Below are 27,826 nucleotides of genomic sequence, written 5' to 3' on the forward strand. Positions count from 1 at the left end.
TTACTCCCCCATCCTCCTTCTGTCTGTCTCCGAAATTATCACTGGTGTCTTCCAAAGGAAGCATTTTTGCTGTCTCACAATGTCTTCCACTAATGAGCGCACACACCAACTTAGAGGACACTGCATTGACTTCTATTTATTTCTTGAGGAACCCCAAATATTTTTGCCCTAAAGTGTAATGTTTTACCTTTTAAGAACCAGCTTTTTGTGAGAAAAGTACACACACTCTAAAACATGTGTGCACGTACAGCCATATGCACAAACATACTCTACACAGACAGACACTCTCTCTCACACACACACACACACACACACACACACACACACACACACACACACACACACACACACACACACACACACACCTAAACAGACACACACACAAAGCCAGCCGTTACGAGAGCTGCCACAGGGAATAGAATGAAAATGAAAGCTGAACGAAGGAGACATGAGGAGAAAAAAAAAGGAAAAAATAGGGAGGAGAAAAGCCCATGTGGCAGAGGGAGATTCTCATCTTCACTGAAATCAGCTGATCCCTCCCTCTCTTCCTCCCTCCACTGCTTTCTTTCTTGCATCTCTCTTTCTGTCTCCCCCTTCCATCTCCCTCCATACCTCCCTGTCCTCTGCCTCCCTCTTTCTCTTACTCCCTCCTACCTTTATCTTTTTTCATCCAACCTCTATTTATCTCGCCACCTCTCTCTCACACACACACTCTCTCTCTCGCTCTCTCTCTCTACTTTCTCCTTGCCCTCCCCTCCCTCCTACTCGCTCTTATTCTCTCTATCTCTCTCGGCTTTCACTCTTCGTATTATCGCTCTCTGTATTCCACCTCCCTCATCCTCTCTCTGTCACAGTGGGAGAGCTGCAGACAGACAGAGGCAGCATACACTATGTTACTATATTTGACAGGACACACACATACACACACAAACACACACACATATTCTCCTGCCACATGCACGACTGCACACACATACGGAAAAGAAGAAGGGGAGGTGGGGGCACAAACACACACACACACAGACCGGAAAGACAGCCCTCAAGTGTACATGTGTGGATAAATACACAACACACACACACACACACACACACACACACACACACTCAGACGCGTGCTGAGTGCAGGAATCACAAACATAGCGACACACAGAAGGGCTAGCGCATGACGCCAGCAACCTAACGCTGTTGTCTCTCTCTCTCTCTCTCTCACACACACACACACTCCGTCTCTCTCCTTTTCACACACACTCACTCCTCTCAGACACACGGCAGCGCACAAGCCAGCGAGCAGGACGGCGCTGGACGTATCATTCATATAGGGAATAGATCCGAAGGAAAGGATTAACTATCTCCATCCCTCTCCCCTCTACGGACCTTATCCTCTCTTCCCTCCTCTTGTGTCTCTAAGCCTCTCTTCACCTCATTTTTTTTCTACAATCCCTCATTTTTTTCTACACAATCCCTCCTTTTTTCACAATTCATTGGTGGGTTGAAGGGGAAGCTGGGGGGGATTGTCTCTATACAGAAAGGAGGATTATTCTCATATTAATCATTTGACCAGGATCTTGAATGTATGGATTTCTTTAACTGAAGAGGTGGCTATTTTTCTTCAATGTTTTGACCTGTGAGAGATTTTAAATTTTTGTCTTTATTTTTTTTTTTTCTGGGGGGAATATTTTGGGGGGGAATGGCTGATGGCAGAAAGCTATAAGGCTGGTACTGTCTGAGATATTTGGTCAAAAGGTAAGTCTGTTTGTTGTGTTAGTTCTCCTCTCCCCACTCACACATACACTTCATTTTAACCTAACTGCTCCTCATTTTACGACTTAAATTAAAGATGTAGTATGTCACACAAAGTATGACAAAGACTGCAGACGGAGACAGACTTGGCTTTTTTCCCCACAGACAAATTGGTATTTTTGATGGGGCCAAATATGCATACTGTGACGAGGTGGATGCTGAAAATGTCAGCCCTTAACCTGTTTCCTGGATACACAAAACACACACAACATCCACGTTCACTGGAATTTTTGGGCTGTGGTTTTGGGGCAAATATGCAGAGGTGGCCAGTGAGAGAAAGTGAGAGCATCAGTTTACGGGCGTATGATTCAAGTAAGGTTCCTTTTGACAGTATTCCTTGATTTTATTTTAGTTATTTATATTTTAAAGCTAAGCACGAAAGGCGCACGTAGACAAAGACGGGCAGCAGTAAACTACTGAAGTGTAAAAGACCTTAAAAGAAACAATATCCTGTAAAGATACGTATGGCTTTAATGTTTGAAAAGAACAACATACCCTGCAGGACTTAACAGTAAATAACAAGATATTAGGGAAGAGTGCTTTTTGTCTTCCACAAGCCAATTGATTTGAAGTCTTTTGGTAACTCTGTCTGCTTGTTTAGATCTAACCTAGCTAAAGTTAGCATGGCTAATGCAAACATACCAGATGTACCCCCCCCCCACCCACACACACACACACACACACTGATGTAGTAAAATAGTATGATGTATTTAGCTACGGTAGCCCATGTATTCCAGCGAAGGCTGCTCACCCAGCAAAACTGTCCAAAAAAAGTTTGCATACATACCCAAGTATGTGCTTTTATGTTTTTATTTTATTTTTGACTGACCATACAAATAATATCCTATAAACAGCCATATATTATGTACAATAAAAGTTAAAAAATTGTGAGTCTCAAGAAGCCCAGGAACTGTTTTACATCCATTGATTTTGTAATGCCCCAAGGGCTCATGTGATCTGCAGGTCTGACTGACTGATCACAGTGCTACAGTATCTCTGGGGGCTGGATCTTTGCTAACCTAATGATAATATACTGGATGTCTTCTGTTACATCTCCACTTTCATTACAATACAATTAACTTAATAGACAGACTCGTTTGTGTGAATATACAGACCAGTGATATTTTGTCTATTTGGCTGCCTTCTTGTCTTACTTATTCTTCTTGTCTTACTTGCATCTTTCTCTGACCTTCACAGTATTTTATGTAATTTTAATCAATCTTAAACCCTTCCTAGGTTCTATTACTTGGTGTCCTGTTGATCCTCAGTCTAATGCCCACTGTCTAGTGCTGCTGTTTTTACCTGCTGTAAAACACTATGTAGACTCTAACCTTGTTTTAAAAAGGTGTGATATTAGACTTGCAAGAGCTGCACTGTGATTATACGATAATGCAGTGGGTGTGAAGCACTCCACCCTAATGTCCTCAAGGCTCTTGTGCCTCTCTACATTAGCTACCAATTAATGGGAATTGTCTAAATGTCCTCTAAGTAATGCAGGTGCACTGTAACATAAACCTGGAGAAAACAATAATTACAACCAACTAGCTTACATGACTAGTGTTGTAGTTTGACATGTCTATTAAAAACATGGCTAACCTTTGAGACCAGTCTGACTACTGATGCAAAACTGCTCATCAAATCATTTCCAACAGACGTGAACAATATGGTGATATTTGGGGTTGGTGTTCAAAAAAGTGTGGCAGACTATAAAGCTCTGTACATCAACAATAGTAATTTAAAAAAAAACATGCATGATAACATTTTATACAAAACTTGCCATTTCCCACTGATGGAAGAACCTTGAGCATGTTTTTAATCTTGTTTATCCAGAGCTTATTGAGTCTGATCCTAAATCCTAATATTTTCTTTCAGCTCTCATACCAGTATGTGCCTTGCATTGTGACATATGTGGCATGTGTGTTTTTGGACACATGCACTCTTACAATGTCTGTGTGTGTTCACGTACAGAGTATCTGCATACCTACATGCATGTGTAATTATATAACTGTACATATTTTTGCACCATGTGCCTGTCAACACATATGTGGCTCTATTTGTCAAGCTCTCGGCATGTGCTTAGGTGGTTGTGTGTGTGTGTGTTTGTGTGTATGTTTAAGTATGTTGTGTTGCCCCAATCTCTTCCCTCTCCTATGTAAGAAAGCCATTAAAAATTGATTTAAGGGAGCTTGGCTGCCTCTCACTGCCTTTGTTACACACATGCAAACACACGAATATACAACCGCAACCGCAGTATGCAGTCAACCCTTTCAGTTATTAGGACTTTTTTTTTATATCTTTTCCCTCTCTATTGTATAATGTGGTTTGTTTTGACAAATAATCTGACATGGATAGATCCCTTAAACAAGGCTTGAATGAAACACCGGCCAACTGCCAAATGCTAATGTGTGTGTGTAAAGAAGGAGTAAAGGGTAGAGCTGAAGGTGAATAATTGGGCTGTGTGTTTACAGCTGTGATGTCACTCATTCTCGGGCCACACACTAAAATTTAAATGCTCATACCATCGTGCGCACGCACACACACACACACACACACGCACACACACACACACACACACACACACATGCACACACACACACACGCTCACCTGCCCCTTTACACATGGATAAACGTTTCTTTTATGTGCAGGTGAATTTCAATTTGGTGGTAAATTGGACAGAATTCCAGCCATACTGATTAAAAACGAGTCAAGTCAAAGTCAAACTAAAGTAGACATGTCACAAGAATGATAAAAATACTAACTTCACGATTGTTTTCTTTTAACCTAATTTTAAGAAAATGGTCTCTTACAGTCCCTGTAACATCCGACATCATGCATCATCAGTTTACGTTTACAACACTGCTATCTAGCAGTTGGGGGTTTAACCACAAAAACTGATAGTGTTTTCGGGAATCAATACAATATAACAAGATTAATTATTGCGATACAATATATATAGATATTTTTTACCCCAACCCTAATAATCAACATATACCTACAGTAGTCATGTTTGTTTACATTATACAGCACAATAAAGAATACAATACAAAATATACATTAGCCAGCATGAATAAAAGTAATAACATTACTGACATTCATCTCGCTTCTTCTTTATCAGCAATCTCTACTGGCATCATAAACAGGCAAGCAGGGAAAACACAAGCAGGCCAAGTTGACCAACCACAGTTGGTGGTCTCTACTTGTTATCTGAGCCCCCAGGGTATGTAGTTAGATTTCGGAGGAAACGCACGTCGGGCTCTGCATGAAGACCCTGCAACATCCCGTGGAGAATAAATCCGGCTTAAGCGTGGACAGGAAACAGCGGAATAAACAGAAGGAAAAAAATAGGATGGAAAGAAGAGAGGAGAGAGAAGAGGAGCAGAAGAGGGGAGGAGGTGTTACTTGATTCCCCAACATGCAGGCCACTTTGGCGCCCAAGTATTTACACGTGTGGGTGAATGTGTGCATGGTTGCATGTGTGGATTTTGGCTGCCCCTGTGTGCAGGTCAAATTGGTAAAAAAAGCTTTCTGAGAATAGCCTGACAGACAGGCTTGCCACCACACCACCCATTTAACATGATGGGAACTGATGGGCAGAACAGTAACATGTGGTTGCAGAGGTGACCTTCTGCTACACCTCCAATACATCACTTACATGACAACTCCATCACGATTATGCACATGGTTACATTAGGGCACATTTCACCATGTGTACTGATAAATTATATTCTTTTGTTGTACATTTTTGATTGGTTCAATGTTATTGCCTTCCTTTTTTTTGCAATCAAGTTTTTATTTTTCAATACTGGTTAGAGAAAGAAAATTATCAGCCTTTAGATAAGAGGCTACTAATCATGAGTCATTTCAACATAAATATACGAGCATAAAAGTATTCGTCAACTGCCCGACAAAGGCCTTATTTGTCCCACTAGTCTTAGTATATATATATATATATATATATATATATACACTATATTCTGAGTACATGCACACGTACACTTAAATGGTAAGAAATAAAATAAACATCAGTCATAAATACCAAGGACCAGAGCCGCCACAAAAGAAACAATGTAGACCATCTCTTGATAATGGTATGAAACACTGACAGTAACTTTCTCTAGCACCCTAGACAGGGTATTAATTGTATTTCCCTTCACATCATTGATTTGAGCTATGGAAAGTTCAAGAGAGATGATGTCTGCTAATGAGAGGATCCACTGGGAGATCTGAGGAGGTTTCCACCTTTATACTAACAGTTTTTTTGGTGGCTGTCAGGCCTAAAAATAGAAGTCTTCTCTAAGATTTGGTGACATTAATTAATGAGTGTCTTTGTCTTTTTCATTTCCTCCCATTGCCCAATACAAAAATGGTATAGAAAACAATGAAAAGCAAGCAATCAACAATGAGATGTGAATGACAGCTCAACAAAAAACAACAAAATCATTATTTGACTATAAAGCTATTATACTATATATATAACGACTGAGTGATTTTACTTTTTGCTCGTAAACGAACAAACTGCTTCCCAGTCAAACTGTTTTCCTCCCCAAAATAAATCAAAATAAACACACACAAAGCCATGAATCATTTGACAAATGGCCAACATGCAAACCAAGGCAACACTTACAATCCCAAAGCTGAAACAGGAATTACAGATTGATTTAACAAAATTGCAGCAGAAATGTTCAATTTAAAACTACGACAAAGGAAAAAAACATTAATCAGACCGTGTTCTACAGTGCATGAGTAAATATGATAAACAGTATTGAAAGACAAAAACTCCGCAAAAATGTCAAATAAATCATTAATAAACAATAACTTACAATAAACAATGCATTTGAAGCCGTGAGAGGAATCTCCCCAAATTCCTCGAGCTCCTTGCATTTCTCATATGTGTGCTTCTGAATTTTTCAAATGAAGCTCATGTGCTCATTTAAAAAGAACAACTCAAATTTCCCAGTAGAGCCCAGCTAATGTGACTTTAATCACATGCAGCAAATCCATCTGCCGAATATCCTTGGTACATGCCCGTGTTCCTTTGTCAAGGAGCGAAAAGAGACAGAGGGGGAGAGACAGAATGAGAGAGATGGTAAGGAGAGGAAGGAATAATGAATATTGAGGGATGAAGGTCATGAAGAAAGAAAAGATTGGAAGATAGAGGAGGAGATGTTGGAGAGGAGAAGAGGAAGTGGGGAGGCACAGTATGCAGAGGGAATATAAAGAAAGAGGGGCAAGAGCAGTTAGATTGAAGTGTTTTATATTTCAGTGTCTGGCAGGTACTAATAGCAATAATGATAACACAAATAGCACCACTGGGGCGCACATACACAACCCCACACGCCAAAACACTCAGGAGGTTGTGGAGGAGAATTTTAATGTCCTCTCTGTTGCATTTATTCCTACCTCCCTTTCTGGCATTTACTGCTTTGCCTATATTTTCATTTTATCCTTTTGTCACTGTCTCTTTTATACACCTCCTTTCCTTGTCATCACAACTGTCTCTTATTTCACCTCTCCCCCCACTGCCTTCTCCTTCCCCTCTCCTCTGTCCCCTCTCCCTTCCCCTGTCCTCTCGCCCAGTTTCCACTAACTCATATATAACCACTTGCTGACACTCTGAGCAGATTGATGAGTGTTACTTTTGGAAGTGACTGCAGTTACAGCGTGTTTGTCTGTTTGACTATATGCACAAAGAGTTGTCTGTCTATCTTCATCTAGATCCATCTATCATGTTTTCCTCTTTCCTCCCTTTTCCATGCAGCCACTTTATCCTCCTACAACTCATTTATGCTACAGGTGCACATTTACATAATCACTGCATCCACAAATGAGCGCTAACACACGCACAAATGCGCATTCACCCACATTCAACTTTACGGCAAAATAAGCCATGTACGAAAAAAGCACGCTTACGTTTCTAAGTTTTCCCCACAAACAGCTAACCATTGAACAACAGCCTAATCTGATTAGTGCCATATTTCACACACTGCTGATTGGGTTTTGATGATACTTTGGGAAAAGACGCATCTCACAGCAGCACTCCAGCTTTTTCAAAATTACACTGATTGGCCCAGGGGGTGCGAGTCAACAGCGTGCATCAGTCATGTGGTATTGAGGTCCCAAAGAGCTTTCTCCCATGGTAATTTCCCACTTGTAAAAACCTATTTTCACTGTAATGACTCAACAGTGACAAGGAGACTCATCTTCTAAGCATGTGGGATATGTTTCATTACACTGCTGTAATTGGAGTGGGTCATTCTTTTTCAACTTTTTTATTCAAAGAGAAGTAAAGTCCTATGTCTACATGTCACCGTAAGTCCATCAATCCCACTGATACAAAAAACTAACAGCCTTTATGACCCCCATATTAGTACAGAGAACAAAATAACAACATCAATAACATCAAAACAGGAGAAAAAACAACATTATAACTAATAACTAAAGATTTCATTTGCACCAAAGTTTTCAATCTTATAAAACTTGTCCAATGGCCTGATATGAATAGTCTTGTATAGCTGATTTATTTTATTGGACTTGTTTGTTGATTTTCTGAGTTGGACCATATGAATAACCTGCAGAGATATCCGAGCTGATATCATTTATAGAATCAGTGAGACACCATCATCCCCAAAAACCTCTGAATTTTAGGTACTTGATGTACTCTTGAGGTGACATATTTGTCACTGTTTACTCAGCGGGCAGCCGATTCAGCGGATTCAGTTTAGCTTAACTGTAGCTGTGTTACCTTTATTTATTCAACAAAGAGTTCAAAGAGAATCAGCAGCACCTCTCGCAACTTGATGCCTTGCTCAAGGGTAGCTTGGCAGCATCACCCACACAAACAGACACAATGTCTCGTCATTATTCTTCCCATTAATACCTTTCACTCTGTGTTCTGTTTTTGTTCCCTCCACATGTCTCTGTATTTGCTAGTTTATGCATTTATCCTTCTCTCTCTACCATTTTTCTCCATTGCTCACTTTCTCTTCCTCCTCTCTCTCACCCTGTGTCATTCCTGCTTTGTCTCTCTCTCCGTGTCAGTCTCTGTGCCAGACAGTAACAGTAGGGGGTCTGTCTGTGGGAAAAGGAAACTGATTGTGTAAACTGCCAAAGACACACACATCTATTATGTATGCCTATGAAATACCAGGGGGCAGTCTGTGATGCGCACATACAGACGTGTATGCACACAAGGGAGCAAAGGTGCAAACACATGCATACACACAGACACAGAAATACCCTTTAATATATGCAAGGACATCTCACAAACATGAGCGTGCACACACACAGCGTCCTGCTGCTTTAGCCTCCATTGCTGCTGGTGTATACAGGGGTGTGTATGCATGTGTATCAGTGCATACTTGTTTGTGTAGCCCTGTGCTATATCAGATTGATGTGATACTGCCTCAGCATTAGGATTTGCAAATGTCTGAAGTTGCAAATAAGAGAAAATATATCTTTTTCATGCATGCTTTTAATGTTTGATGTATCTATCTGTGTGTCTCACTTGTCTTTTTTCTCTCTTTCAGGTGTTTTGGTGTAGTTTTTTGCAGTCACCGCCCTAGTGGAGGCTGCAGGCATGGCGGCTTGACGCCCCCATAGCCCCGCCCCTCCGACAGAGGAAGGCTGCAGAGCATTGTGTCATGCTACCCCCCACCTGCCCCCCTGGGGGGACTGGCCTGCCCCCACCCAGCTCTACCACCCACCACCTGGCCAGACCTGGTGAGTCAACAAAATGAAAAGCAAATCGAAAAGATAAGACATAAAGTGCTCTCTTTCTACTCAGCTCTGCTCTATCTTACTCCCATCTATTGTACTCCTAACTACACATGAAAGGACGAACACTGTCTGTTTTGACAGCTGCTAATGTTAGCATGCCCAGACACACACACACACACACACACACACACACACACACACACACACAAAGGATGAGGGCATTGAGCATGCAGTGGCCACGTGCCAAGTCCTCCAGTGAAATGCCACATTACTGTATGTATTAATACAGCCAGCAGTCTGTAGAAACAAAAGCGTGGGGAGGAAATGATGGGGGAGAGAGCTGCAGGTTATTTGTCTGCCTTCCTTTTCTCTTCCTCTCGATTTACCTTTCTTTCCTTTTCTATCTCCCCTTTGCTTTCCTTTTCCCGTGTCCCTTCTTTTTCTGCTTTCCCCCAACACATTCTTCTCTTCTCACATGTCTGACTTCCCCTTTCTTCCCCTTTTATCTCTTCTTCCTTCTTCCCCACATTTCCACTCTCTCTCTTACCCCATAATATTTCTCTCTTTCCCCCTTTTATACCACGGGCACACTCAGTCAAAACAAAAATCCATCAGAAGTCGGGTGGCATAGCAACAGATACGGCAGCTATGTGCATGTGTGCGTGTGTGTGTGTGTTGTGGATTAGACAGTGGAGTGGATGGATCCAGCTCTCCGAGAGATTCCAGACACTTCTTCAGCTAATAGGCAAACATGAAAGCTCCTCTCTGCATTCTTTCGCTCTTTTGTTATACATCTACAATGACACAATGCTGCAATTTGTGCAGGAAAAAAAATGTCTCATAAAAACAAAAAAAACAAAAAACAAAAAGAGAGACCATAAAAACGGGGATCTTTGTCTTCCTGTTGGAGAAGTATTGTTGCTCCAGAGGTGTCTAGCAAAATCGCCCCCACAAACTGCTGTGTAACACCGGGGACACTAAATAACAGGGCAACACTATCTGTCAGAACCTCCATACACCCACACAGCACCTCTAAGTCGATAGCTATACCTCCCTCTGGGCCACTCAGCCTCCCTCCATCTCCATCCCACCACCTCATACCTCTTCCTTTTTCTCTTCACCTGTCCTCTATCTTTTCTTAATCTTTCCATCCATCTCAGCATTATATTCAGTTCAATATAAGTCCATTATCTCTCTCTGTTCACGTCCATTAGTGTGCTTAATTAAGTCCTATCATCGTAAATATTGCATTAACAATATTGTGAAAGTCTTTTAGGAATATGAATCAAAAATATTCTCCATCAGTCATCAAAAATGTTCTCCTGCAATCTCAGTGTCTCTTCCATGCAATTACGTTCTTGGCATGAATGTAACACGATATTGCCAAGTGTCTGCCTCTCAGTTCAATTCAGTATTCATTGTTGAAACAAAATATGCATTATCAATATTGCCAAGCATTTTTATAAAAGGTGTTTTTTCTGCATCTCTTCTTTGCCTTTTCACTGTTTTTCTGTGTTGGAAGCTCTCTGATCTCTGCTATTACTCCTATAGATCCTTACACACAGTCATAAATACACTCACACACGAACAGACTGAGTCACTGGAAGATGCATATAATACGAGTAGAAAGGGGTAGACATCCCATCAAATCAGAGATAATGAATATATCAGACTCCTACAGTACTGAGAATGACAAAGTTCAAATCATCAAAGATGTGTTTCCTTCTAATGAAGTTCATTTAGAAATGGAACTTGACAGACAGAAAGGACACAAAAGATGTGTTTCCATTCAATATATTGTGTTGCAAAAAATCAAAGGTGTGCTTTCATCAGCAGGGCTAAAAGCTTTTTGAGTGAAAACAGGTCAACAAGAAAAATAGAGAGTCTTTCAAGAAATGTTAATATTCGTCAGTGTCAGCTGGAGTTTGTTGGCCATATTTTCAACTAATGGCTATACAACTATGATGAAAACTTGTAACCTACATTAGACAGAAAAGTGATATGACATCTCTGAAAGGTTGTGGAGGATGCTTTATCAGTGTTTTCGAGGGCTCAAAGCCAATTTCAAGCCGCTGTGACTGAGTTTTTGGGCAAAATGATTTCAATTTCCTAAAAGGCATATATTAGTTTTAATGGTTTTATAATTGATAGATGATTTTATAATCAGGAAAAAATTACATGTTGTCAAGATTATCATTTTAAGTTTTTCCTTCATCCATACAAATTCCAAAAACAAAGGGAGGGAGATGGAATAAAGATACTTAAAATATTAGGACTATAAATTACCATGTATGAAAGAAGATTTATCAATGGTTTACAAATGCTAAACCACAAATACTAACAACTTTTGGCTTGCCAAGTTGTGAAAATCTCCTCTGGATGGTGTTTATTTTAGAAATAATGCAGCAATAATATTGGCAATCCAGTACTTGTGGCTTTTACTATTTTGTATAAGCTATCATATCTGCAGTTAATAAGTTGTTAAATAAATTGGTTTTGGTCCAAATTCACAGCAAGGTAAGAGGTCCAAAAGATGGTCTTCCTGATTAATTAAATAGGTGTCCTGCTGGAGGATAAACACCAACCAGAGGATTTTTTTCACAACCTTAGCCTTAACCTAACAATAGCTGTTCTTATGAATGGCTTATAACCAATCTATAAGACCAGTCATTAGTAATGCATGCATTAACCATTAAACCATTAGTTAAAACTTACAAAGCCTTTGCAAAGGGTGAATTATTATAAAGTGGCTCCAGAAAATCAGACACCGAAAAGAAAAAAAGGTGGCATGGTTAAAAGACCTTAAAAGTGACAGAGAACACCAAAGAAAAAGACAATAAGGGCTTAAAAAGAGTGCAAACTAGAGGAGGAGAATCTAAAATTTGAGTGACAGACAGAGTGAGACAGAGGAAGCGTGAAAAAAAGATAGAAACAGTAGGGGGGTGGAGAGGAGGAGGAAGAGAGATGTGAGATGAAAGAGGCGTAGTGAGAGAGAGAGAGAGAGAGAGAGAGAGAGAGAGAGAGAGAGAGAGACAGTGAGGAAAAAAAGAAATTAAGGAGGAGAGGCGAGAGAGGAGAACAGAGAGGTCTATGAGCGACACAGAGACCATATGGTGCCTCCAGGCCTCCGCGATCCCAGCAGACTGTCTCATCTGACACAACACACACACACACACACACACACACACACACACACACACACACACACACACACACACACAGGCATTCGCACACAAGCAGGGACAAATTCATTCCTATTCACACACACATAAACACACACTGTAGCCTTATCTGATCGTACTGTGCATGTATGTGTCTGTGCACCTTGTTGCAGTCTCACATAAAGCCGGCAGATTAACTGGCCACATAGCTTCTAATCAAACGAGTGACAGAGAAAGTGACAGAGAGAGAGGGTGAAAGGGGGGGAGGATTTGGCTTTGAATGGAGACCTAATACACTCACTGAGGTTAAAACGTTTGGCTTGGAATGGAGCCATAATACAGTGACTTAGGTTGTAGCATTATGCTTAGAGAACAGCTGTAATACAGTGCACTGACTAAGGGAGTGGCATAAGGTTTGGACTAGAGCCACAGTAGAGATAAACTGGCTTTAACACAGTCAAAGCTAGCTTTTTGTCCACCTGCAGCTGCTATCGGGTTGTTAAATTTAATGAACGAATTCCCTGTTTAACAAGCTAGTTTGATTTTAACTCTTTAAATGCACTGGTCAGCTGTGAGAACGTATAAACAAACCAAATCCATCACTGGGTGGTTAGTGGCTGGTGGCATTTTTCAAACCTGCTGGGATGGCGTGTTTGGCATGAAGCCACAGCAGTGTGACACAGTGTGTGTGTACAGTGTGTGCAGCATTAGGTTTGGAGTGGAACCTGATCCTGTCACATAGTGTTATATGAGACTTGGAATTAAATACATACTGTTATGACAGCTTGTTGGCAAACTATTTAAAGCATCTGGCAAATTCTAAGTATGTAACCAGTAGCTATTTTAATGTTATTGATAAGTTATTTTGAGAGGTAGGGATCACAGGTGTACATATAAACAACAATGTTTCTCTGTTGAGAGACAATTTGAACAAGTTGAAGTTGAATTTTACTCTCTAATTTTTTTCTTACAATAGCAATAATACAATTGATCTTTCTAGGAACACAGAAATATTATCTTCTGTCAGGGCACTGTGGCTTTGACCCCTGACCTCCATAGTGGCAGTGGCTTATAAGGTTTGTGATGTAGGAATTAAAGTATAGTTTGTTGTGGTGACTTTACGCCAGCTTGGCCACCAGCGTCATGTAGGAATTATCAGATCTCTACTGCTGTGCTGACCTTGAACTAGCTCTAGCTGTGCACATAGCATGCAAAGACCTTAATGCACATGCCTGCAAGTACACCAGGTTTATTTTCCTTTTTATTTCAACCACAGTTTAGCTTGGTGCAGGTACAACAGGAATGTGCCAGATGAAACACACAAAAACATGGTATTGGCCCACTTTCAAAGGACATTGGCAGGGATAAATCTGGATAATCCTCTGCACCACAAACAGCACCACTCCAGTTCAGCACTTGCCGAATGATACTGATACAGTATTACACTAAAATTAAGTCCCAGTATGGATCCAGCATGAGGCTGATAAGCTATGATGATCATAACAAGGGCCATTCCTGAGAAAAAAACTGCACTTTACTCACCAAGTTATCATAGAAAATGGCTGATAATGGTCCTGGATAATATAGCCATTTGAGATGTGCTCGATTTGTCTTAGTGAACACTCCACAAGTCTCTGAAAAGGGCATCCAATTAGAAAGATAAGAGATCTGAAGCACTGTACAACCGAGTCTAATATTAGGATTAGAGCTATTGCTTCACCTCTATCTATCTATCTATCTATCTATCTATCTATCTATCTATCTATCTATCTATCTATCTATCTATCTATCTATCTATCTAATATTACACCACATAAAACAACAAAATAACCAAATGAAACTGTCTCACATATATTGTGTGTGCGTGTATGTGCAAGCGCTCTGGATCAATACCATCTGTCTATCCGTCCCTTCTGAGCAATGAGTGGGCATACATTACGACCTGTCACACATCCAAGGCAGAATCTATTCTATTCTAGTCACAGTGATGCGGATGTGACATCAAAAGCCAAGCATCCTTCATTTTCTCTCCAAATTCTGAATGTATTCAGCCTTGGTCAGTTGAGTGGTCAGTAGAAAGCAAAAATACATCCGTCAAAGAGATGGTGTGTTACAGTGAAATATGCAGCTTTTATAGTGGAATTGTTGGAACTGGCCTCTAATTGTGCTTTACTTATGGTTTGTTTTCCATTACTTCTTTTCCCTTTGTTCCTATCCCTTTATCTCACCCTCTCTTTGTCTTACCCGTCACTGTCGCTAATTAATAGCCACTATCACAAAAAACATCATGTCATTGCATATCCTGCTTTCACCACGGGCCAGGCTTCTGTGTGTGCGTGTGTGTGTGTGTGTGTCACTACAAATTGAAACAGATAGCATGAATTAGAGAGGCAGATCAACCTACATATTACCCACTCACCCTCCAAGACAGAATAATGATTCTGTCTTACCGATGCAGAATCACATCACAGGGAAAATGGACAAGGGAGACAGACAGAGAGAGTAGGTGGGCGAGAAATTGAGGATGAGAGAGGGACAAGAGTAAACAGAGAGGGGAGAAGTAAAGACAGAAATAGAGAAATATTGGAGGTAATCCCATGGGGGCTAAAAAATAAAGTACAAAAACAAGATTTTGTGCTACAATCTCTCCTTTCCTCTCCTCATCACACTGTCAGCAGGAGTACAGCCTAAACCCTAACACCCTGTTCCTGCTTATCCTCAACTGCTGTATGTGTGTGTCAGTGTTTGGTGTGTGTGTGTGTGTGTGTGTGTGTGTGTGTTTGTGAGAGAGAGAGACCATGACTTCCTGTGTGTGAGTAAGCGATTATACAAGGTTGTGTGTGAGAGTCAAGCAGAAAGGTTGTGTGCGTGAGAGAAAAGAGATAATGTGGGTTAAATGATGGGATTTGATGTGAACCATAAACTTCTCTCCCTATGCCTCCTCTCTTCTTTTGAACGTCATCTACAGCACTTGGTTGCTACGGTAACACAGCATTACCTTGTCAACGTTGAAGTAATGCGGTGGTACTGCTGGGACCTTGGTATTATATGTGTATGTGTGTTGTGTATTCATTTATACCTCTAATACCGAGCTTTAGGCAGAAAAGTCATGCATATAGTGAGATGGTATACTGAATAGTGTACATAGAGATTCAAACACACACAAACATTCAAGTCGAGCACACACACACACACTCTGGCTGGCTATTTTCCATCTGCTAACTAAATGAGGTCTCGGGTTACAGTGGAGATCAGACATGTACGGTAACAGCCTCTGACAAATTACACAGACACTACTGCTGTAGAAGAACAGGCTACACAGTGTGTTGAGATAATATAGATGGGAGATAATAAATCATATATGACAAATTATAATTTTTAGGATACAGTTGAAAGCATTAACACATATCGATTATGTGTCTTAGTTGATCTTCAGGAGGTTGATACACATTGGTCTTATTTTATTGAGTTGACAACATTTTGAATGATGGTACCCTTAAGTTTATTAAGTTAAGTTTATGAACTACCTTGACTGTTGATTGGGGCTGCAACTAAAGATTTTTTTCATTACTGGTGAATCTGAAAATAATTTCTTGTTTTGCTTTTTGTATTGTTAAGTCTGCAGAAAGTCAGAAAATAGAGAAAAATTCTTGTTACAATTTTCTAAAGACCAAGGTTAGGTCTTTCTTTCTTTCTTGTTTTGTTCCAACCGTACGTTCAAAAAGCAAGGACACTCATTTTACAATGATATAAAACAGAGAGAAGCAGAAAAGCCATACATTTGAAAAGCTGAAATCATTTGAGCACTACTATTAATTGTATGTTTTTTATTTTACAGTAACAATTCCCACCAAGGATATTCAAGGGTTGTTATATGCAAGTGAAGGCATACTGTAACTTTGTATTATTTCATGTATCTGGTGTTGGAGTAACAGGACTCAAATCTAAACTCTCTGCTGTTGCAGCAGCAGGATAGATAATTGGACCAGAACCCTGCACCGAGGACCAAGGGAAACATTAAAGAGTTAAGAAATACAGGCGAGTCTTGCAAAGAGGACAGCTGGTCTTACTAGTAATAAGATAGCAGCGAGTCTGTTGATTGCATGGAAAACAGCTTGGCCCCTGGTAACATGCAACTGGGCTCAGTAACAGAAGTGCCTGTGGTGATGACATCATAGCTGGGTCCAGTGTCACCCAGGGGCCCCTAGATATAAACTTACAGACAGCTGAGGCCCCAGAGTTGTCAAGCAGTGTTGCCTAGGAGACGCTGTCAAACATCAGCAGGACAACAAGAATCATATGACACCAGAGTTAGTTTAATCTAGTTTAGGTTTTGTGCCTACTAAGAAAGTAAGAATGACACATTTACAGTAGTTAAAAAGAGATGTATGTGTCTATGAGGATTGATGTATGTATGCATAATACTATAATCCAGGAACTTTGTACAGATGGATAAACTAAATAACAGACTGCACATGGGTGTTACCATGCAAGCTGAAAGAAAGCTGTGCGGTTACACACTTAGAAAGTTCCTCCAAATGGGCAATAACAGAAAGTTTATGTAATAGCTCTATTCATCATTAACTTGATTAATGTGCAATTTAAAAGTAACAAACCAGGCTGGAAAATGAGACAAAGACAGCAAGACTTCTAAAATGTGATCTTACTCCAACTGATTATTAATATTGCCTAATCTTGAACAGCTTGGACTGTACATTCTTCACTTCTGACAACTAGATGGGGGTGTTGGGAGACTTATGGGTAGTACTGCTCTAAGAGTTGCCTCAGAAGTCTTGCTTCAATCAAACAGGAACATCTTGTTGCATTTTAATGTCTTGTCTTAGTTTGTTTCCCATCTCTGAGAGCATTGCCAGCCTACATTTGCCAAAAATGTCAGCACTTTTACGTGTTTGGGGATTCTCATAAAAGATTCAGTCTGAAGTCTGTTTGGACTGAATTAAACTACACATAACCACTTAAACTTATTTGGACTGAACCTCTCTATCTTCCTGTGGCTGAATATTTTTCCTTCTGGTTTGGCTGCATGGAGCGCTACAGCAGAGAGGATTTGGAACAGCTAAAATAAGCCAAAACAACAACCACCTCCTCCACGAGAACATCTAAAAACCACTCATAAATGTTGGAAGATGGGCTTCGGCACTGAGGGAGGAGGGGGAGTTATAATGTACAGTAAGAGAAAGAGGAGAGAGGATAGGGGTTGTGGTGACGAGAAAGGAAAGGAAGACAGGAGAAATAGAACACTTTTTTTAAAATAAAGCCCATATCGCAGGCTGAGAGAGATGAATGGTGCACAAAGATGACCATAATTTGAAATTTTACATGATGTGAGGGAGAAGCAGAAAAATATACACACTTTCTCTTTCCTCTGCTCTCTTTCACTCTCAGTTGTGTAACAGTGCTTCTACCTCTGAGCTACATTGTCCTCACAAATCTCCAGCACTACTGTACCTTTTCAAACCTGTTATGGAAAATTCACAGCCACTGTGCAGCAAAATCCTCTGGATTCCTACTGAGCTGCTTCAGGGAAAGATTGGCCCTCTGAAGCATTTCCACCACAAAGCAAGACTACACAGGCCGCTTCAGGATATTCCAAAATCACTCCTTTTCTTCCATTTATGAAGTTAATTTTCCTAGAGATTAGGATTATACTGTAGGATGGAGCAGAGAGGATAACGGATACAGGAGCATTAGAGACTTCACACACTGATCTATCACACAAGGCCACAGTCTTTACTCTCTGAACCTTTTTGTTTCAGAATGCTAAATGAAGCAGTGTCCTGGTTGAGGGAGCTCATGTTCTGTCTGGCAGGTAAAAACTGTCTGAGAAGAGATGCTATTTCTCACTGTTGTTAGTGTGTTTTCTCACTGTACAATGTAGTTTTTAGAGGTTTCAATTGTACTGTCATACAATCTCTAATGCCCATGGAAAGTTTCAAGTAGGATTAGGATCATTTTCTATTTATTAATTGAGCTGCTTCAGTTTCAGGGTTCTGGTATTGTGCATGCTGGCTGTCACACTGTCTTGGCTTACTGTGACACTGGAATAGAACAAAGCCATCGTCTGACAGTGCTTTTCCTACTATAACAAATCAAAATATTTGAAAAACAGCTATAAATGTCATGTTTGTAATTATGCTGAATATACTCTTTAAATACTTTTTTTTTTTCTCAAATCATGCAGCCCCTGTTACCATTCTGAATGCATTACTCATCATTTATCACTGTCTATCCAGTGGGGAAACTGCAATTTTTTGACATTCTGTTCTCACTGGAAGTCTATTTATGACCAGTTTAAAGGGAATAAAACATGATTTTAATGGAAAAATATAAAGCATCCTCTCAACTCTCTTTCTCACTGGACCATTTCAAGCTTCATATTTTATCAGTCATGAGATACAAAGGGCCCTGAGGAAAGTCAAGTTACTTTAGAAGAATGATATGACTTTCATTACCCAGTCACTCATATCTTCCGATATTCATCACGTTTTTTTTTTTTTTTTTAAACTTATCACAGTGTGGGCTGGGCAATAAAGGGCTGTTTCACTGAGTTTCATCACACTCGGAGGCAGACGGCCGTTATGTGTGGTGAAAGGGAATTAATTCTTGAGTGAGAGGAAGCAGAGAGAAAATGAGAAAGCAAATTTAGATAAAAACAGATGGACTAAGAGAGAGAAAATACAACAACAGGGAGCGGGTGAGACATGGTGTGACAAAAGGCAATGGCAAGCTGCGAAATAGATGCTAATAATATGCAGATGATGCAAGTGATGAAATCTGCTGGTGAAGCAAAGAGTCTTGTCGGAAAGTAAAGAGTGCTGTGTCTGTGTCTGGAATTTAGACAGAGTAGTTTTCTTAATATCACGCTTTGTTGGTGCTTAACACACACACATGCACAGACGCACAAGCATATGCCCACACACACACAGACAGACACACACACACACACACACACACACACACACACACACACACACACACATACACAGAGAGATAAAGCATAAGTCGTGCTGATAAGCCATTGGATGGAAACAAAGTCAGCCACTGTAACAAGACACTGAGGGAATACAGAGCAGTGCTGAGGGACTCCAAGTGAAAGAGAATGAGAAAGATAAAGAGACTCAAGTGGGAGAGAGAGAATTACAGAGTGGAGAGAGATGGGCAGATGCCAAGACAGACAGGCAGGCAGAGACATAAATAAATATGAAAAGGGATGAATGAAAAGGCCTGAACTGATAGATGCAAATAAAGACAGAACATTCGTGAAAAATGAAAGATGGAAGAAAAAACATTTTATAGAGGAAACCAGTCACCCAAACTTAAAGCAGAATAAAAGAGGTAAGAAACAGAGATAATGAGTAGAAATGCTGAAATGACTGGAGTCTGCAGGAAAACAATGAGTTGAAAATGAAATAAAAGAGAGGGGATTTCCCTCATGAGTGTCACTCAGACTGCTGTGAGATACACACACACACACACACACACACACACACACACACACACACACACACCACACCAGAGAAAGACAAGAAAAGACAAAGCCAGGCATACTCACAAGTAAACAGTGAACACAAGTTTAGTTTTTTTTTGGTTTTGTGACTCTGCAGAATCAGAATAGACTGCCGCCATGGAAACACTAGTCAGAGGGGCAAGAAACACAAACAAAATTATGAACTTTTGACCACATGAACAAGCAGACTCAGACCTCTGTGTGGTTTCTCAAAGTTCAAACATCCATGAAAACCCCTGTTTTGTGGTACAAAATGGTGGAAATGGAAATTTCTTGTGTAATTCCAGCATTTAAATAGCATATAAAAACTGCCTCTGGCATAGGAAGGTATTTCATTAGGACTGAGCTGCTGTTTCCTCCCTCGCCGCGCCTTTTTGTTGACTATTTTGCATACTGCTCTGTGTCTAAGAGTGCAAATGACAAACTGATTCTTCTGATTCATTTCTGGAAATAAATTCCTCTTAAAACCACTCCATCTTTCAATTCATTCCTCTTCATGCATCTGCCTATTTCTCTCACTTTCTCTGTAGTCCTTCTGCACCTGCATCCTCCTGATTGGTCTCCACACTGAAAAGAAAATCTGTTGGAAAAACTAAATAATCACGTTTCTTCTCTCTCTTTCCTCCTCTTTTTCCTCCTGAAGTCTTCCTCTGTGTCCTCTGCGTCCTGGCAGCGCTGCTGCCAGCAGCCTCCTCCTGCCCTCCTCCCTGTCTTTGCTACTCAGATGGCCTGGTGGACTGCGGAGGCCGGGGTCTCTCGTCCCTGCCTCCCCTTCACATCCTGCCTCCGGGGAGCCGCTCCCTCCTGCTAGCCAACAACAAGCTTGCCTCGCTGGGAGCCTCTGCCTTCGCTAACCTCTCCTCTCTGGAGGTCTGCCGCCCATTGTTTACTGTTGTAGTGAAAGTTTTGAGTATGTTGTATGTGTTGTTCAGCATCATGTAAGTGTCTAAAATGCTAAGATGTATGGGAATAAAAATGTTTTTTTTTGTGTGTATTTTAGGAGCTGGACCTCTCTAATAACTACCTGGATAATTTACCAGCAGGATTATTCAGAGATATGTCCAACTTGACAAAACTGACTCTGCACAACAACTCACTAACAGTAATGGACAGAGAACTCTTCCAGGTAGGCACTGTAGATAATATAACACCATACTCTCTACAGTCTACAGTATAGCAGTACTGTAATTCATAAAAGATTTCCCCTCAAAATACACAACACTCTTGTTTGTCTGTCATGTACTGTGTGAGACCAGTCAACCCAAAAAAATGCTGATACCACTACTGGTACACTGTTTCATCTCCTGGGTGAGGCTCTACAGACTCTGTTTAGGAGCGGAGCCAACCTGAGCAGATATACATGACTGGGCTTCTGTCCCGGTGGTAAATTAATAATAAACCATTTGCTCAACACTTTCATCCACTTTTATCTGAACCAAAGCAGTCTGCAGGATGAGCTTGTGTCATGACTTCGCTTGGGAACCTAAATTGAACAAGATTAGCCCGTCAAGAGATACAAGCAGTGCCTCTTGGCAATTGTGAAAAAAGCCAGTAATACTAATATGGGTTTTGGGAGAAGTGAATTGTACAGTACTGTAATGTCTGAGCAAATATGGATAAACAAAGAGCTTATTTTGATGTTTCTACAGGGTTTGGGGGGTCTTCAGAGTCTGGATCTGTCCCTGAACGGTCTGTCGTCTGTTCCTCTGGGGCTACTGGATGAGCTGCAGAGCCTCAGGTAGACATCAACAAACACTCTGTACACTGACATGGTTAAATAAATGTGCTCTTGCAGACTCCCAGAGCAACATTTGCACAACATTATCACCATCCTCCAGAGAGGAGGTCAAAGGTCAGACTAAAATCAATGTAATGATATTGATATTAACAAGAATGTTTCTCCAATATCAATATACAGTTTATCACAACATGGCAAATGTATGCAAAATTACGTATCACATTATTAAATTGATGTTCAGTTGATTTTACAGTACAGGATGCCAATTTTAAATCAGTGCTACAAAGGTAAATTCCTCTCTTTTACTAGAGTTAAGAGAATAAATTACTTTTATTCTAATTATTTCATAGGTGGCTGTCTCTAGCGGGTAACAGGCTTCAGGGTTTGGAAAGGGCAGCGTTTGAGCCGCTTGCCAACCTACAACACCTGGAACTGGGACACAACCCCTGGGAATGTGACTGCAACCTCCGCGATTTCAAACACTGGATGGAGTGGTTGCTGTACAGAGGTAGATGTTTGATTTCTGTTAGATGAGCTTTGAAAGGGTGTGTTTGATTTCAATTTGGGGATAGGACAAGAGGGCAAAGGAGTCACGAAGCGATGGCCAGAAACCAGAGAATGTGAGCTCCCCCTTACAGATAGCTATGTGTGTGTTTCTATTTCTTCCTTCCTGTGCTTCTAGCAACACAACTGTATGTGTGTGTGAATGCACATTACCACGCTCATTGTGTGTACTGTGTTAGCCACGTGTCTCTGCAGGCTGTTAATACATCAGATAACCACAGCTGCTCTCCGCTCTCTCTTCATGTGTAAAATCCACATTCACCTCAGCGCCTCGGGCCTCAGCTGCCCCGCTAATGAAGCATCTCTTCTCTTTTCTGCTCCATTCTCCTATTTGCTTCATTCTGCTCTCTTCTGCTTTGCTGGGCTCTACTCTCCAGCTCAGCTCACTACACTTCAGACGGAGACTGACACACGGCGGACATGATAATTTAATAATCATCAGAGCAGCAGAGAAAATCTACAAGGAGACACTTCGTAGTTGAACATGAAAGCATGACAGTATTTGTTAATAGGGTAGATGATGCACGATATGTGCTAAAGAAAGTAAGACAAAGCACTGAACAAGTGTGAAATGCTTGGTGACAGCAGCCCGTGTTGATTTCTGTCTCCTGCAAACCACTTTGAGCACACGCACAGCTGGGATATTCGGAGATATTTGGAGAGCGAGCTCTGTTTGCAGAGGGGATTCTTTTGTCACACGCCGAGATAAAACCATCTGGGGGCTAAATACCAGTTTCCTCATTCTGTCTTTCTACTATCCTCCTCCTTTATCTCATTGTTTCTGTTGCTTTACGTATCTGACGGCGATCAATAACTTTCCAACGCACGACCACGAGACGAGTACTATGTGTGGATGCAGCATGTGATGATAACACAGTAGAGCCCCCACCCTCCTGCCGCCTGTGGGAATTAGTGACTCAGATATTTCCCTCTTCCACACATACACAAGAACTCTGCTGAAGCTAGGCATGTCATCTCATGAATTATAGAAGGGCTTAGTTGAGGCTATCTCCAACTTAGTGTAGAGGGCACAGCAAACTCTGTGTGTGTGTTAAGTGATGTATGACTCATCCTAATGTTGGTTCAACCACCCCCCTCTCCATCTTTGCCTCTCTCTCAGTTAATTGGTAGTGCTTTGCAGGCATAAGGCATTTTATAAATGACCTCTCCCTGCCCTCCTGTCTCTGCACCTTTCTCTCTCCGTCAGGTGGTAAGGTGGACGCGGTGGAGTGCACGCTGCCGAAGGATCTGCGTGGGCGAGACATCCGTGGGGTTCCAGTGGAAATGTTCAACTACTGCCTCCAACTTGAAGATGAGAACGGAGGTGGAGGAGGTGAGGGTTCCCGTTCTGGACAAGGAGGCGGTCCTCCCTGCAGCAGGAATGCACTTAGCCCCAGTGGGGCAACACCAATTTCTGACAACAGCAACACTGGGGATGACTCCTCTTCAAACACAGGAGGTGGAGGAGGCGGAGAGGCCCCGGCAGATTGCGTTCGGGCCCGTTACCGGCCTGTGAGTGTGCGCCGCGCCATCGGCACCGTGGTGATTGCTGGTGTGGTGTGCGGCATTGTTTGCATCATGATGGTTGCAGCTGCGGCTTACGGCTGCATCTACGCCTCGCTGATGGCCAAGTACCAGAGAGAGTTGAAGAAGAGGCAGCCACTGATGGGCGATGGAGAGGGAGACGGGGAGGATAGGGAGGAGAAACAGATCTCCTCTGTGGCCTAGGGCAGTGACGGGACGTGGGGGGGGGGCTTGTCAAAGGGTGAAGGTTCGAAGGGGCAAAAATTATAAGGGCTCGAAGAGGAGAGAGATGGAAGAGCTCGTTTTATGCACAATGAAAGTTATGGTACCTTTCCCTCTGACTCTCAAACTGACACCTTTCTCCCGCTTTTTGTCTTCCTTTCTTGGCCCTCTTTCTATTTTTAACCTTCTCCCTCTCTGTCCCTCTCTCTAACACACTCCCTCACATACCTTATCTGTTCCCTGATTTTCTCCTCCATTTAGAGCCTTTACTCACTGCAGCATTTGTTACCAGTCATCCCTCCAACTCGCCTACCAACCACCTACTGCTGCTCTTGGCTGCTGCTGAATTTACCATTATATTGGCAGAGAGAAAAAAAATATTTGGTACTCTCTCTAGTATGAAACATATCATTTAAGCTGTTACAAGGTACGATCAGTCAGTATTTCTAAAACTGGATTGAATTTTCAGGGATATACAGTATATATGGTGTTGACTGGACCAACATTCACAACAATGAGAAGAATTTGTGGTATTAGGTAGTGCCCAGCTCTTGTTTTGTTTGCATCTTTCTCCTCCTCAACCTCTCAAAAGCCAATAGTTTCTACAAAAAACCAGGACCCCAATCGAGATCCCTTCACCCTTGTCCGGCCTAATGCTCCTCTGACATTCCCTTGGACCTTAAAGTCTCAACAGACAGTTATGGAAACAGACAGTTACGGAAAGTTTGGGGGAAATGACAGCAACGTTGTGGATAAACATAAAGAGATGTCATTTCTATAGTCATCATCTACTGGGGATACATACAGATAATATGTTGATAGGAAATCAAACATCGTCTCCTGGGTCTTGTGTCTCCTGAGACTTGTTAGGGATGTACTAAGGAACAGGAAACCATTTGGATGGACAAAATGATCATTCATGGATTCAAATACATGATTTCAGAGACAACGGTTAGATATTCTGCCCTATTTGAACTGGAACTGTTTCTCTCTGGATTTTCTCTGGACCTATAACATCTTCCAGGTGTCACAGACTGGAGCTGTGCAAGAGATTCTACAATGAATCTTATCCATATGTTCGATGGGGAACAAACCATTTTAACTGGAATTTGAATTTGCTGTATTTGTCACTTTTCCGCAGAATAAGGTTCTTGCTTACTTGATGCTTGTTCAATGATTATGGTCAGTATATGGTGAAAAAGCGATCAAACTAATTTTCTGGTATTTTTTGGACTATGCTTCTGGTTCAGAAAAGTGTTGAGATTTAAAGGACCACAGACTTTGCTTGAAAGCAGATCTTCTTTGATCAGAGCTCATTTTCAGACGATTTCACCCCTCAGAGGTGAATGTTTGCTACTTTGGCATGGAAGCACTATCTCAGAGAACCCTGTCTCCTGGCAAGGACTACAGAAATTCATCTAAGGACTACAAACTTCAGACTCCTGCACTTTATTTCCCTAATCAGATCCTCTCTGGCCTCCCTCTCCCTCCTCCCTTCCCTCTCTTTCTAAAATGGACGATTTGCCCAGAGGGATTACAATGAACAAGGGATTAAACAAAAAGACGCTGCTATTCCCCCCCCTCCTCCTCCTCCTTCTCATCCCTTTATCTCTCCATCCATCTTTCCATCCAGTGCTATTTATGGAAAGTTTTTCACTCTTCCTTTAAGACCACCTCCTTTCTTTCCTTTTATCAATCCCTTCTCCCATACTGTTGTCCTTGTGTTGTTTCTGAAAGGCCAGCAATATGCAATGGAAGGTGTGTCACCATAACATCAACATTTTGTTACTGCCAAAGAGCCCTTATGCTGTAAACTTAGTAAACATCACTTAATCGAGAGGAGTCTGTTTGATTCACACGCTTTGTCAGTGCATTCACAAAACAGGTTAGTTTGTTTGCTTTACATAGTCTTTTCATAAACATCCCTATTTATGACCTGAAATATTTATGTAAGCTTTAACATTGTGCTGTCCTGTCTACATATCTCAAAAATCGGGCTTTCATTGCATATTGCTCCCCTACAGTAGAACAATTGTTCCCTCTCAATTTCTAATTGGAAATAATAATGGAAATAAACTTATATTAATAGTGTGTTATCTTATACCTGGGTATAATGCAGATAAATATTATTATATTAGTCTCTAATATGGTGTGTTGGCCCAGCGATCCCCAAAATGTTTTTGATGTAACTGTTTATTGTTTTTCTGTATCAATTCATGATGTACGTCTTTTGTTGTGTTGATGACTTCTATGTTTTGTTTTAAGTTTTAATATCTCTGTAATGTTTGTTTATTCATCGTGTTCATTTATTTGTATTTAAGAGTTGGTAACGTTTCTGCAAGAGGCATAGAGAGAGTTTGACCATTGAGAATAAAAAGGGCCCCATACTGCTGCCTCGTCTCTGAAATTTATCAGGGTGACATTATTTACCATAGAATCACATAGGCGACAGGTAAACTTATTGTTTAAATAGGATTTTATATTTTATTTAGTGCAACTTATTTGAAATAGCTGCATTAGCAGTTATAGAGAAAAATGCTCCCCATGTTGTAGTTGTCAAGATATCAGACAGAACATTCACATCTACAAGAGTGAGATTTTCAGTTGGTTACTATTTTTACAAACATGATTAACTAGTATAGGTGAGCTGTCACAAAGATAAGACAACTTAACCAAGTGGGAAAAGCTTTAGCGAAAGGTTATTATCCTGGTTATATAATAATATTGTCAAGGCTAAATCCTTGTATGTCAAGAGCCATGAGATTAGGAAAATCAGTGTTGAAGACACACTCTTATACCCACCACCTTTACATTTTGTGTAACATAATGAGCATTACAGTACTTCATGCATCAGAATAGCCAAATATAAATATTATTGGTAGACGACTGAGCTGGTGGGAATTGAGGACGCAAAAAAAGTTATTATTTGATCCTTCAGTTCAGTAATGATCAAGTCTGATTTGCAAATTAAGTTAACAATGGTCACCTCACCGATGTAAAGAAATAGAGAAGTTGAGCTGGTCAAAATAATTTGGAGATGACATGTTCAAAAACGTAGCAAAGTAAAGTGATATTTTGAAGGGATTTAAATGAGACATTCAAACATAACCATGAATTTCACAGGGACTCTGGGGCAGTAATTGAAAAAAAAAGCAATGGTTAAACTCTGTCTATGAATGTAGAAACACTGTCCTCTCATCCCCTGGTCTGCAGGTCTTGTGTTGGTAGCTAAGTATCTTAGCTAGCTGAAACATGTTCATATAGCCTGTGTGTGTAAAGAATAATAAATTCTAGTTTGTTACGTAAAACTGCAGCAGCCATGATGACTGAGGGCCTCAAAGACTACAATGCCCAGAAATCTATGGTGTGTTGTGTTATTATGATGATTGTTATAATGACAATGATGATATGATGATGATGAAGCATTTCCTGGTCAATATGCATTGATTTAAATAAAAACATATCACACTTATGTCAAATTTACATCCAGACCACTGACAAGATTTGACTATCTTTACTTTCAAAATGATCAATAGCACAAAATAAAATAGATATTAACTGAGGTAGGAAAT

At 40.8% G+C, this 27,826-nt stretch overlaps 2 protein-coding genes across 8 annotated transcripts in view; one reads left to right on the top strand and one right to left on the bottom strand.

Moving 5' to 3' along the window:
* cacna2d4a (calcium channel, voltage-dependent, alpha 2/delta subunit 4a) overlaps positions 1-27,826 on the bottom strand; it is an 85,267-nt gene that overhangs the window by 30,104 nt on the left and 27,337 nt on the right. The window lies entirely within an intron of this gene.
* On the top strand, positions 823-27,737 carry lrtm2a (leucine-rich repeats and transmembrane domains 2a). The gene is made up of 7 exons (XM_051392232.1): positions 823-1,743; positions 9,328-9,520; positions 20,850-21,076; positions 21,207-21,332; positions 21,856-21,944; positions 22,295-22,452; positions 23,716-27,737. The coding sequence occupies exons 2-7, from the start codon at positions 9,442-9,444 to the stop codon at positions 24,234-24,236; spliced, it is 1,200 nt and encodes a 399-aa protein (XP_051248192.1). The 5' UTR covers positions 823-1,743; positions 9,328-9,441; the 3' UTR covers positions 24,237-27,737.

Source organism: Dicentrarchus labrax, unplaced genomic scaffold (genome assembly GCF_905237075.1).
Source record: "Dicentrarchus labrax unplaced genomic scaffold, dlabrax2021, whole genome shotgun sequence".
In the NCBI taxonomy this organism is placed as follows: Eukaryota; Metazoa; Chordata; class Actinopteri; family Moronidae; genus Dicentrarchus; species Dicentrarchus labrax.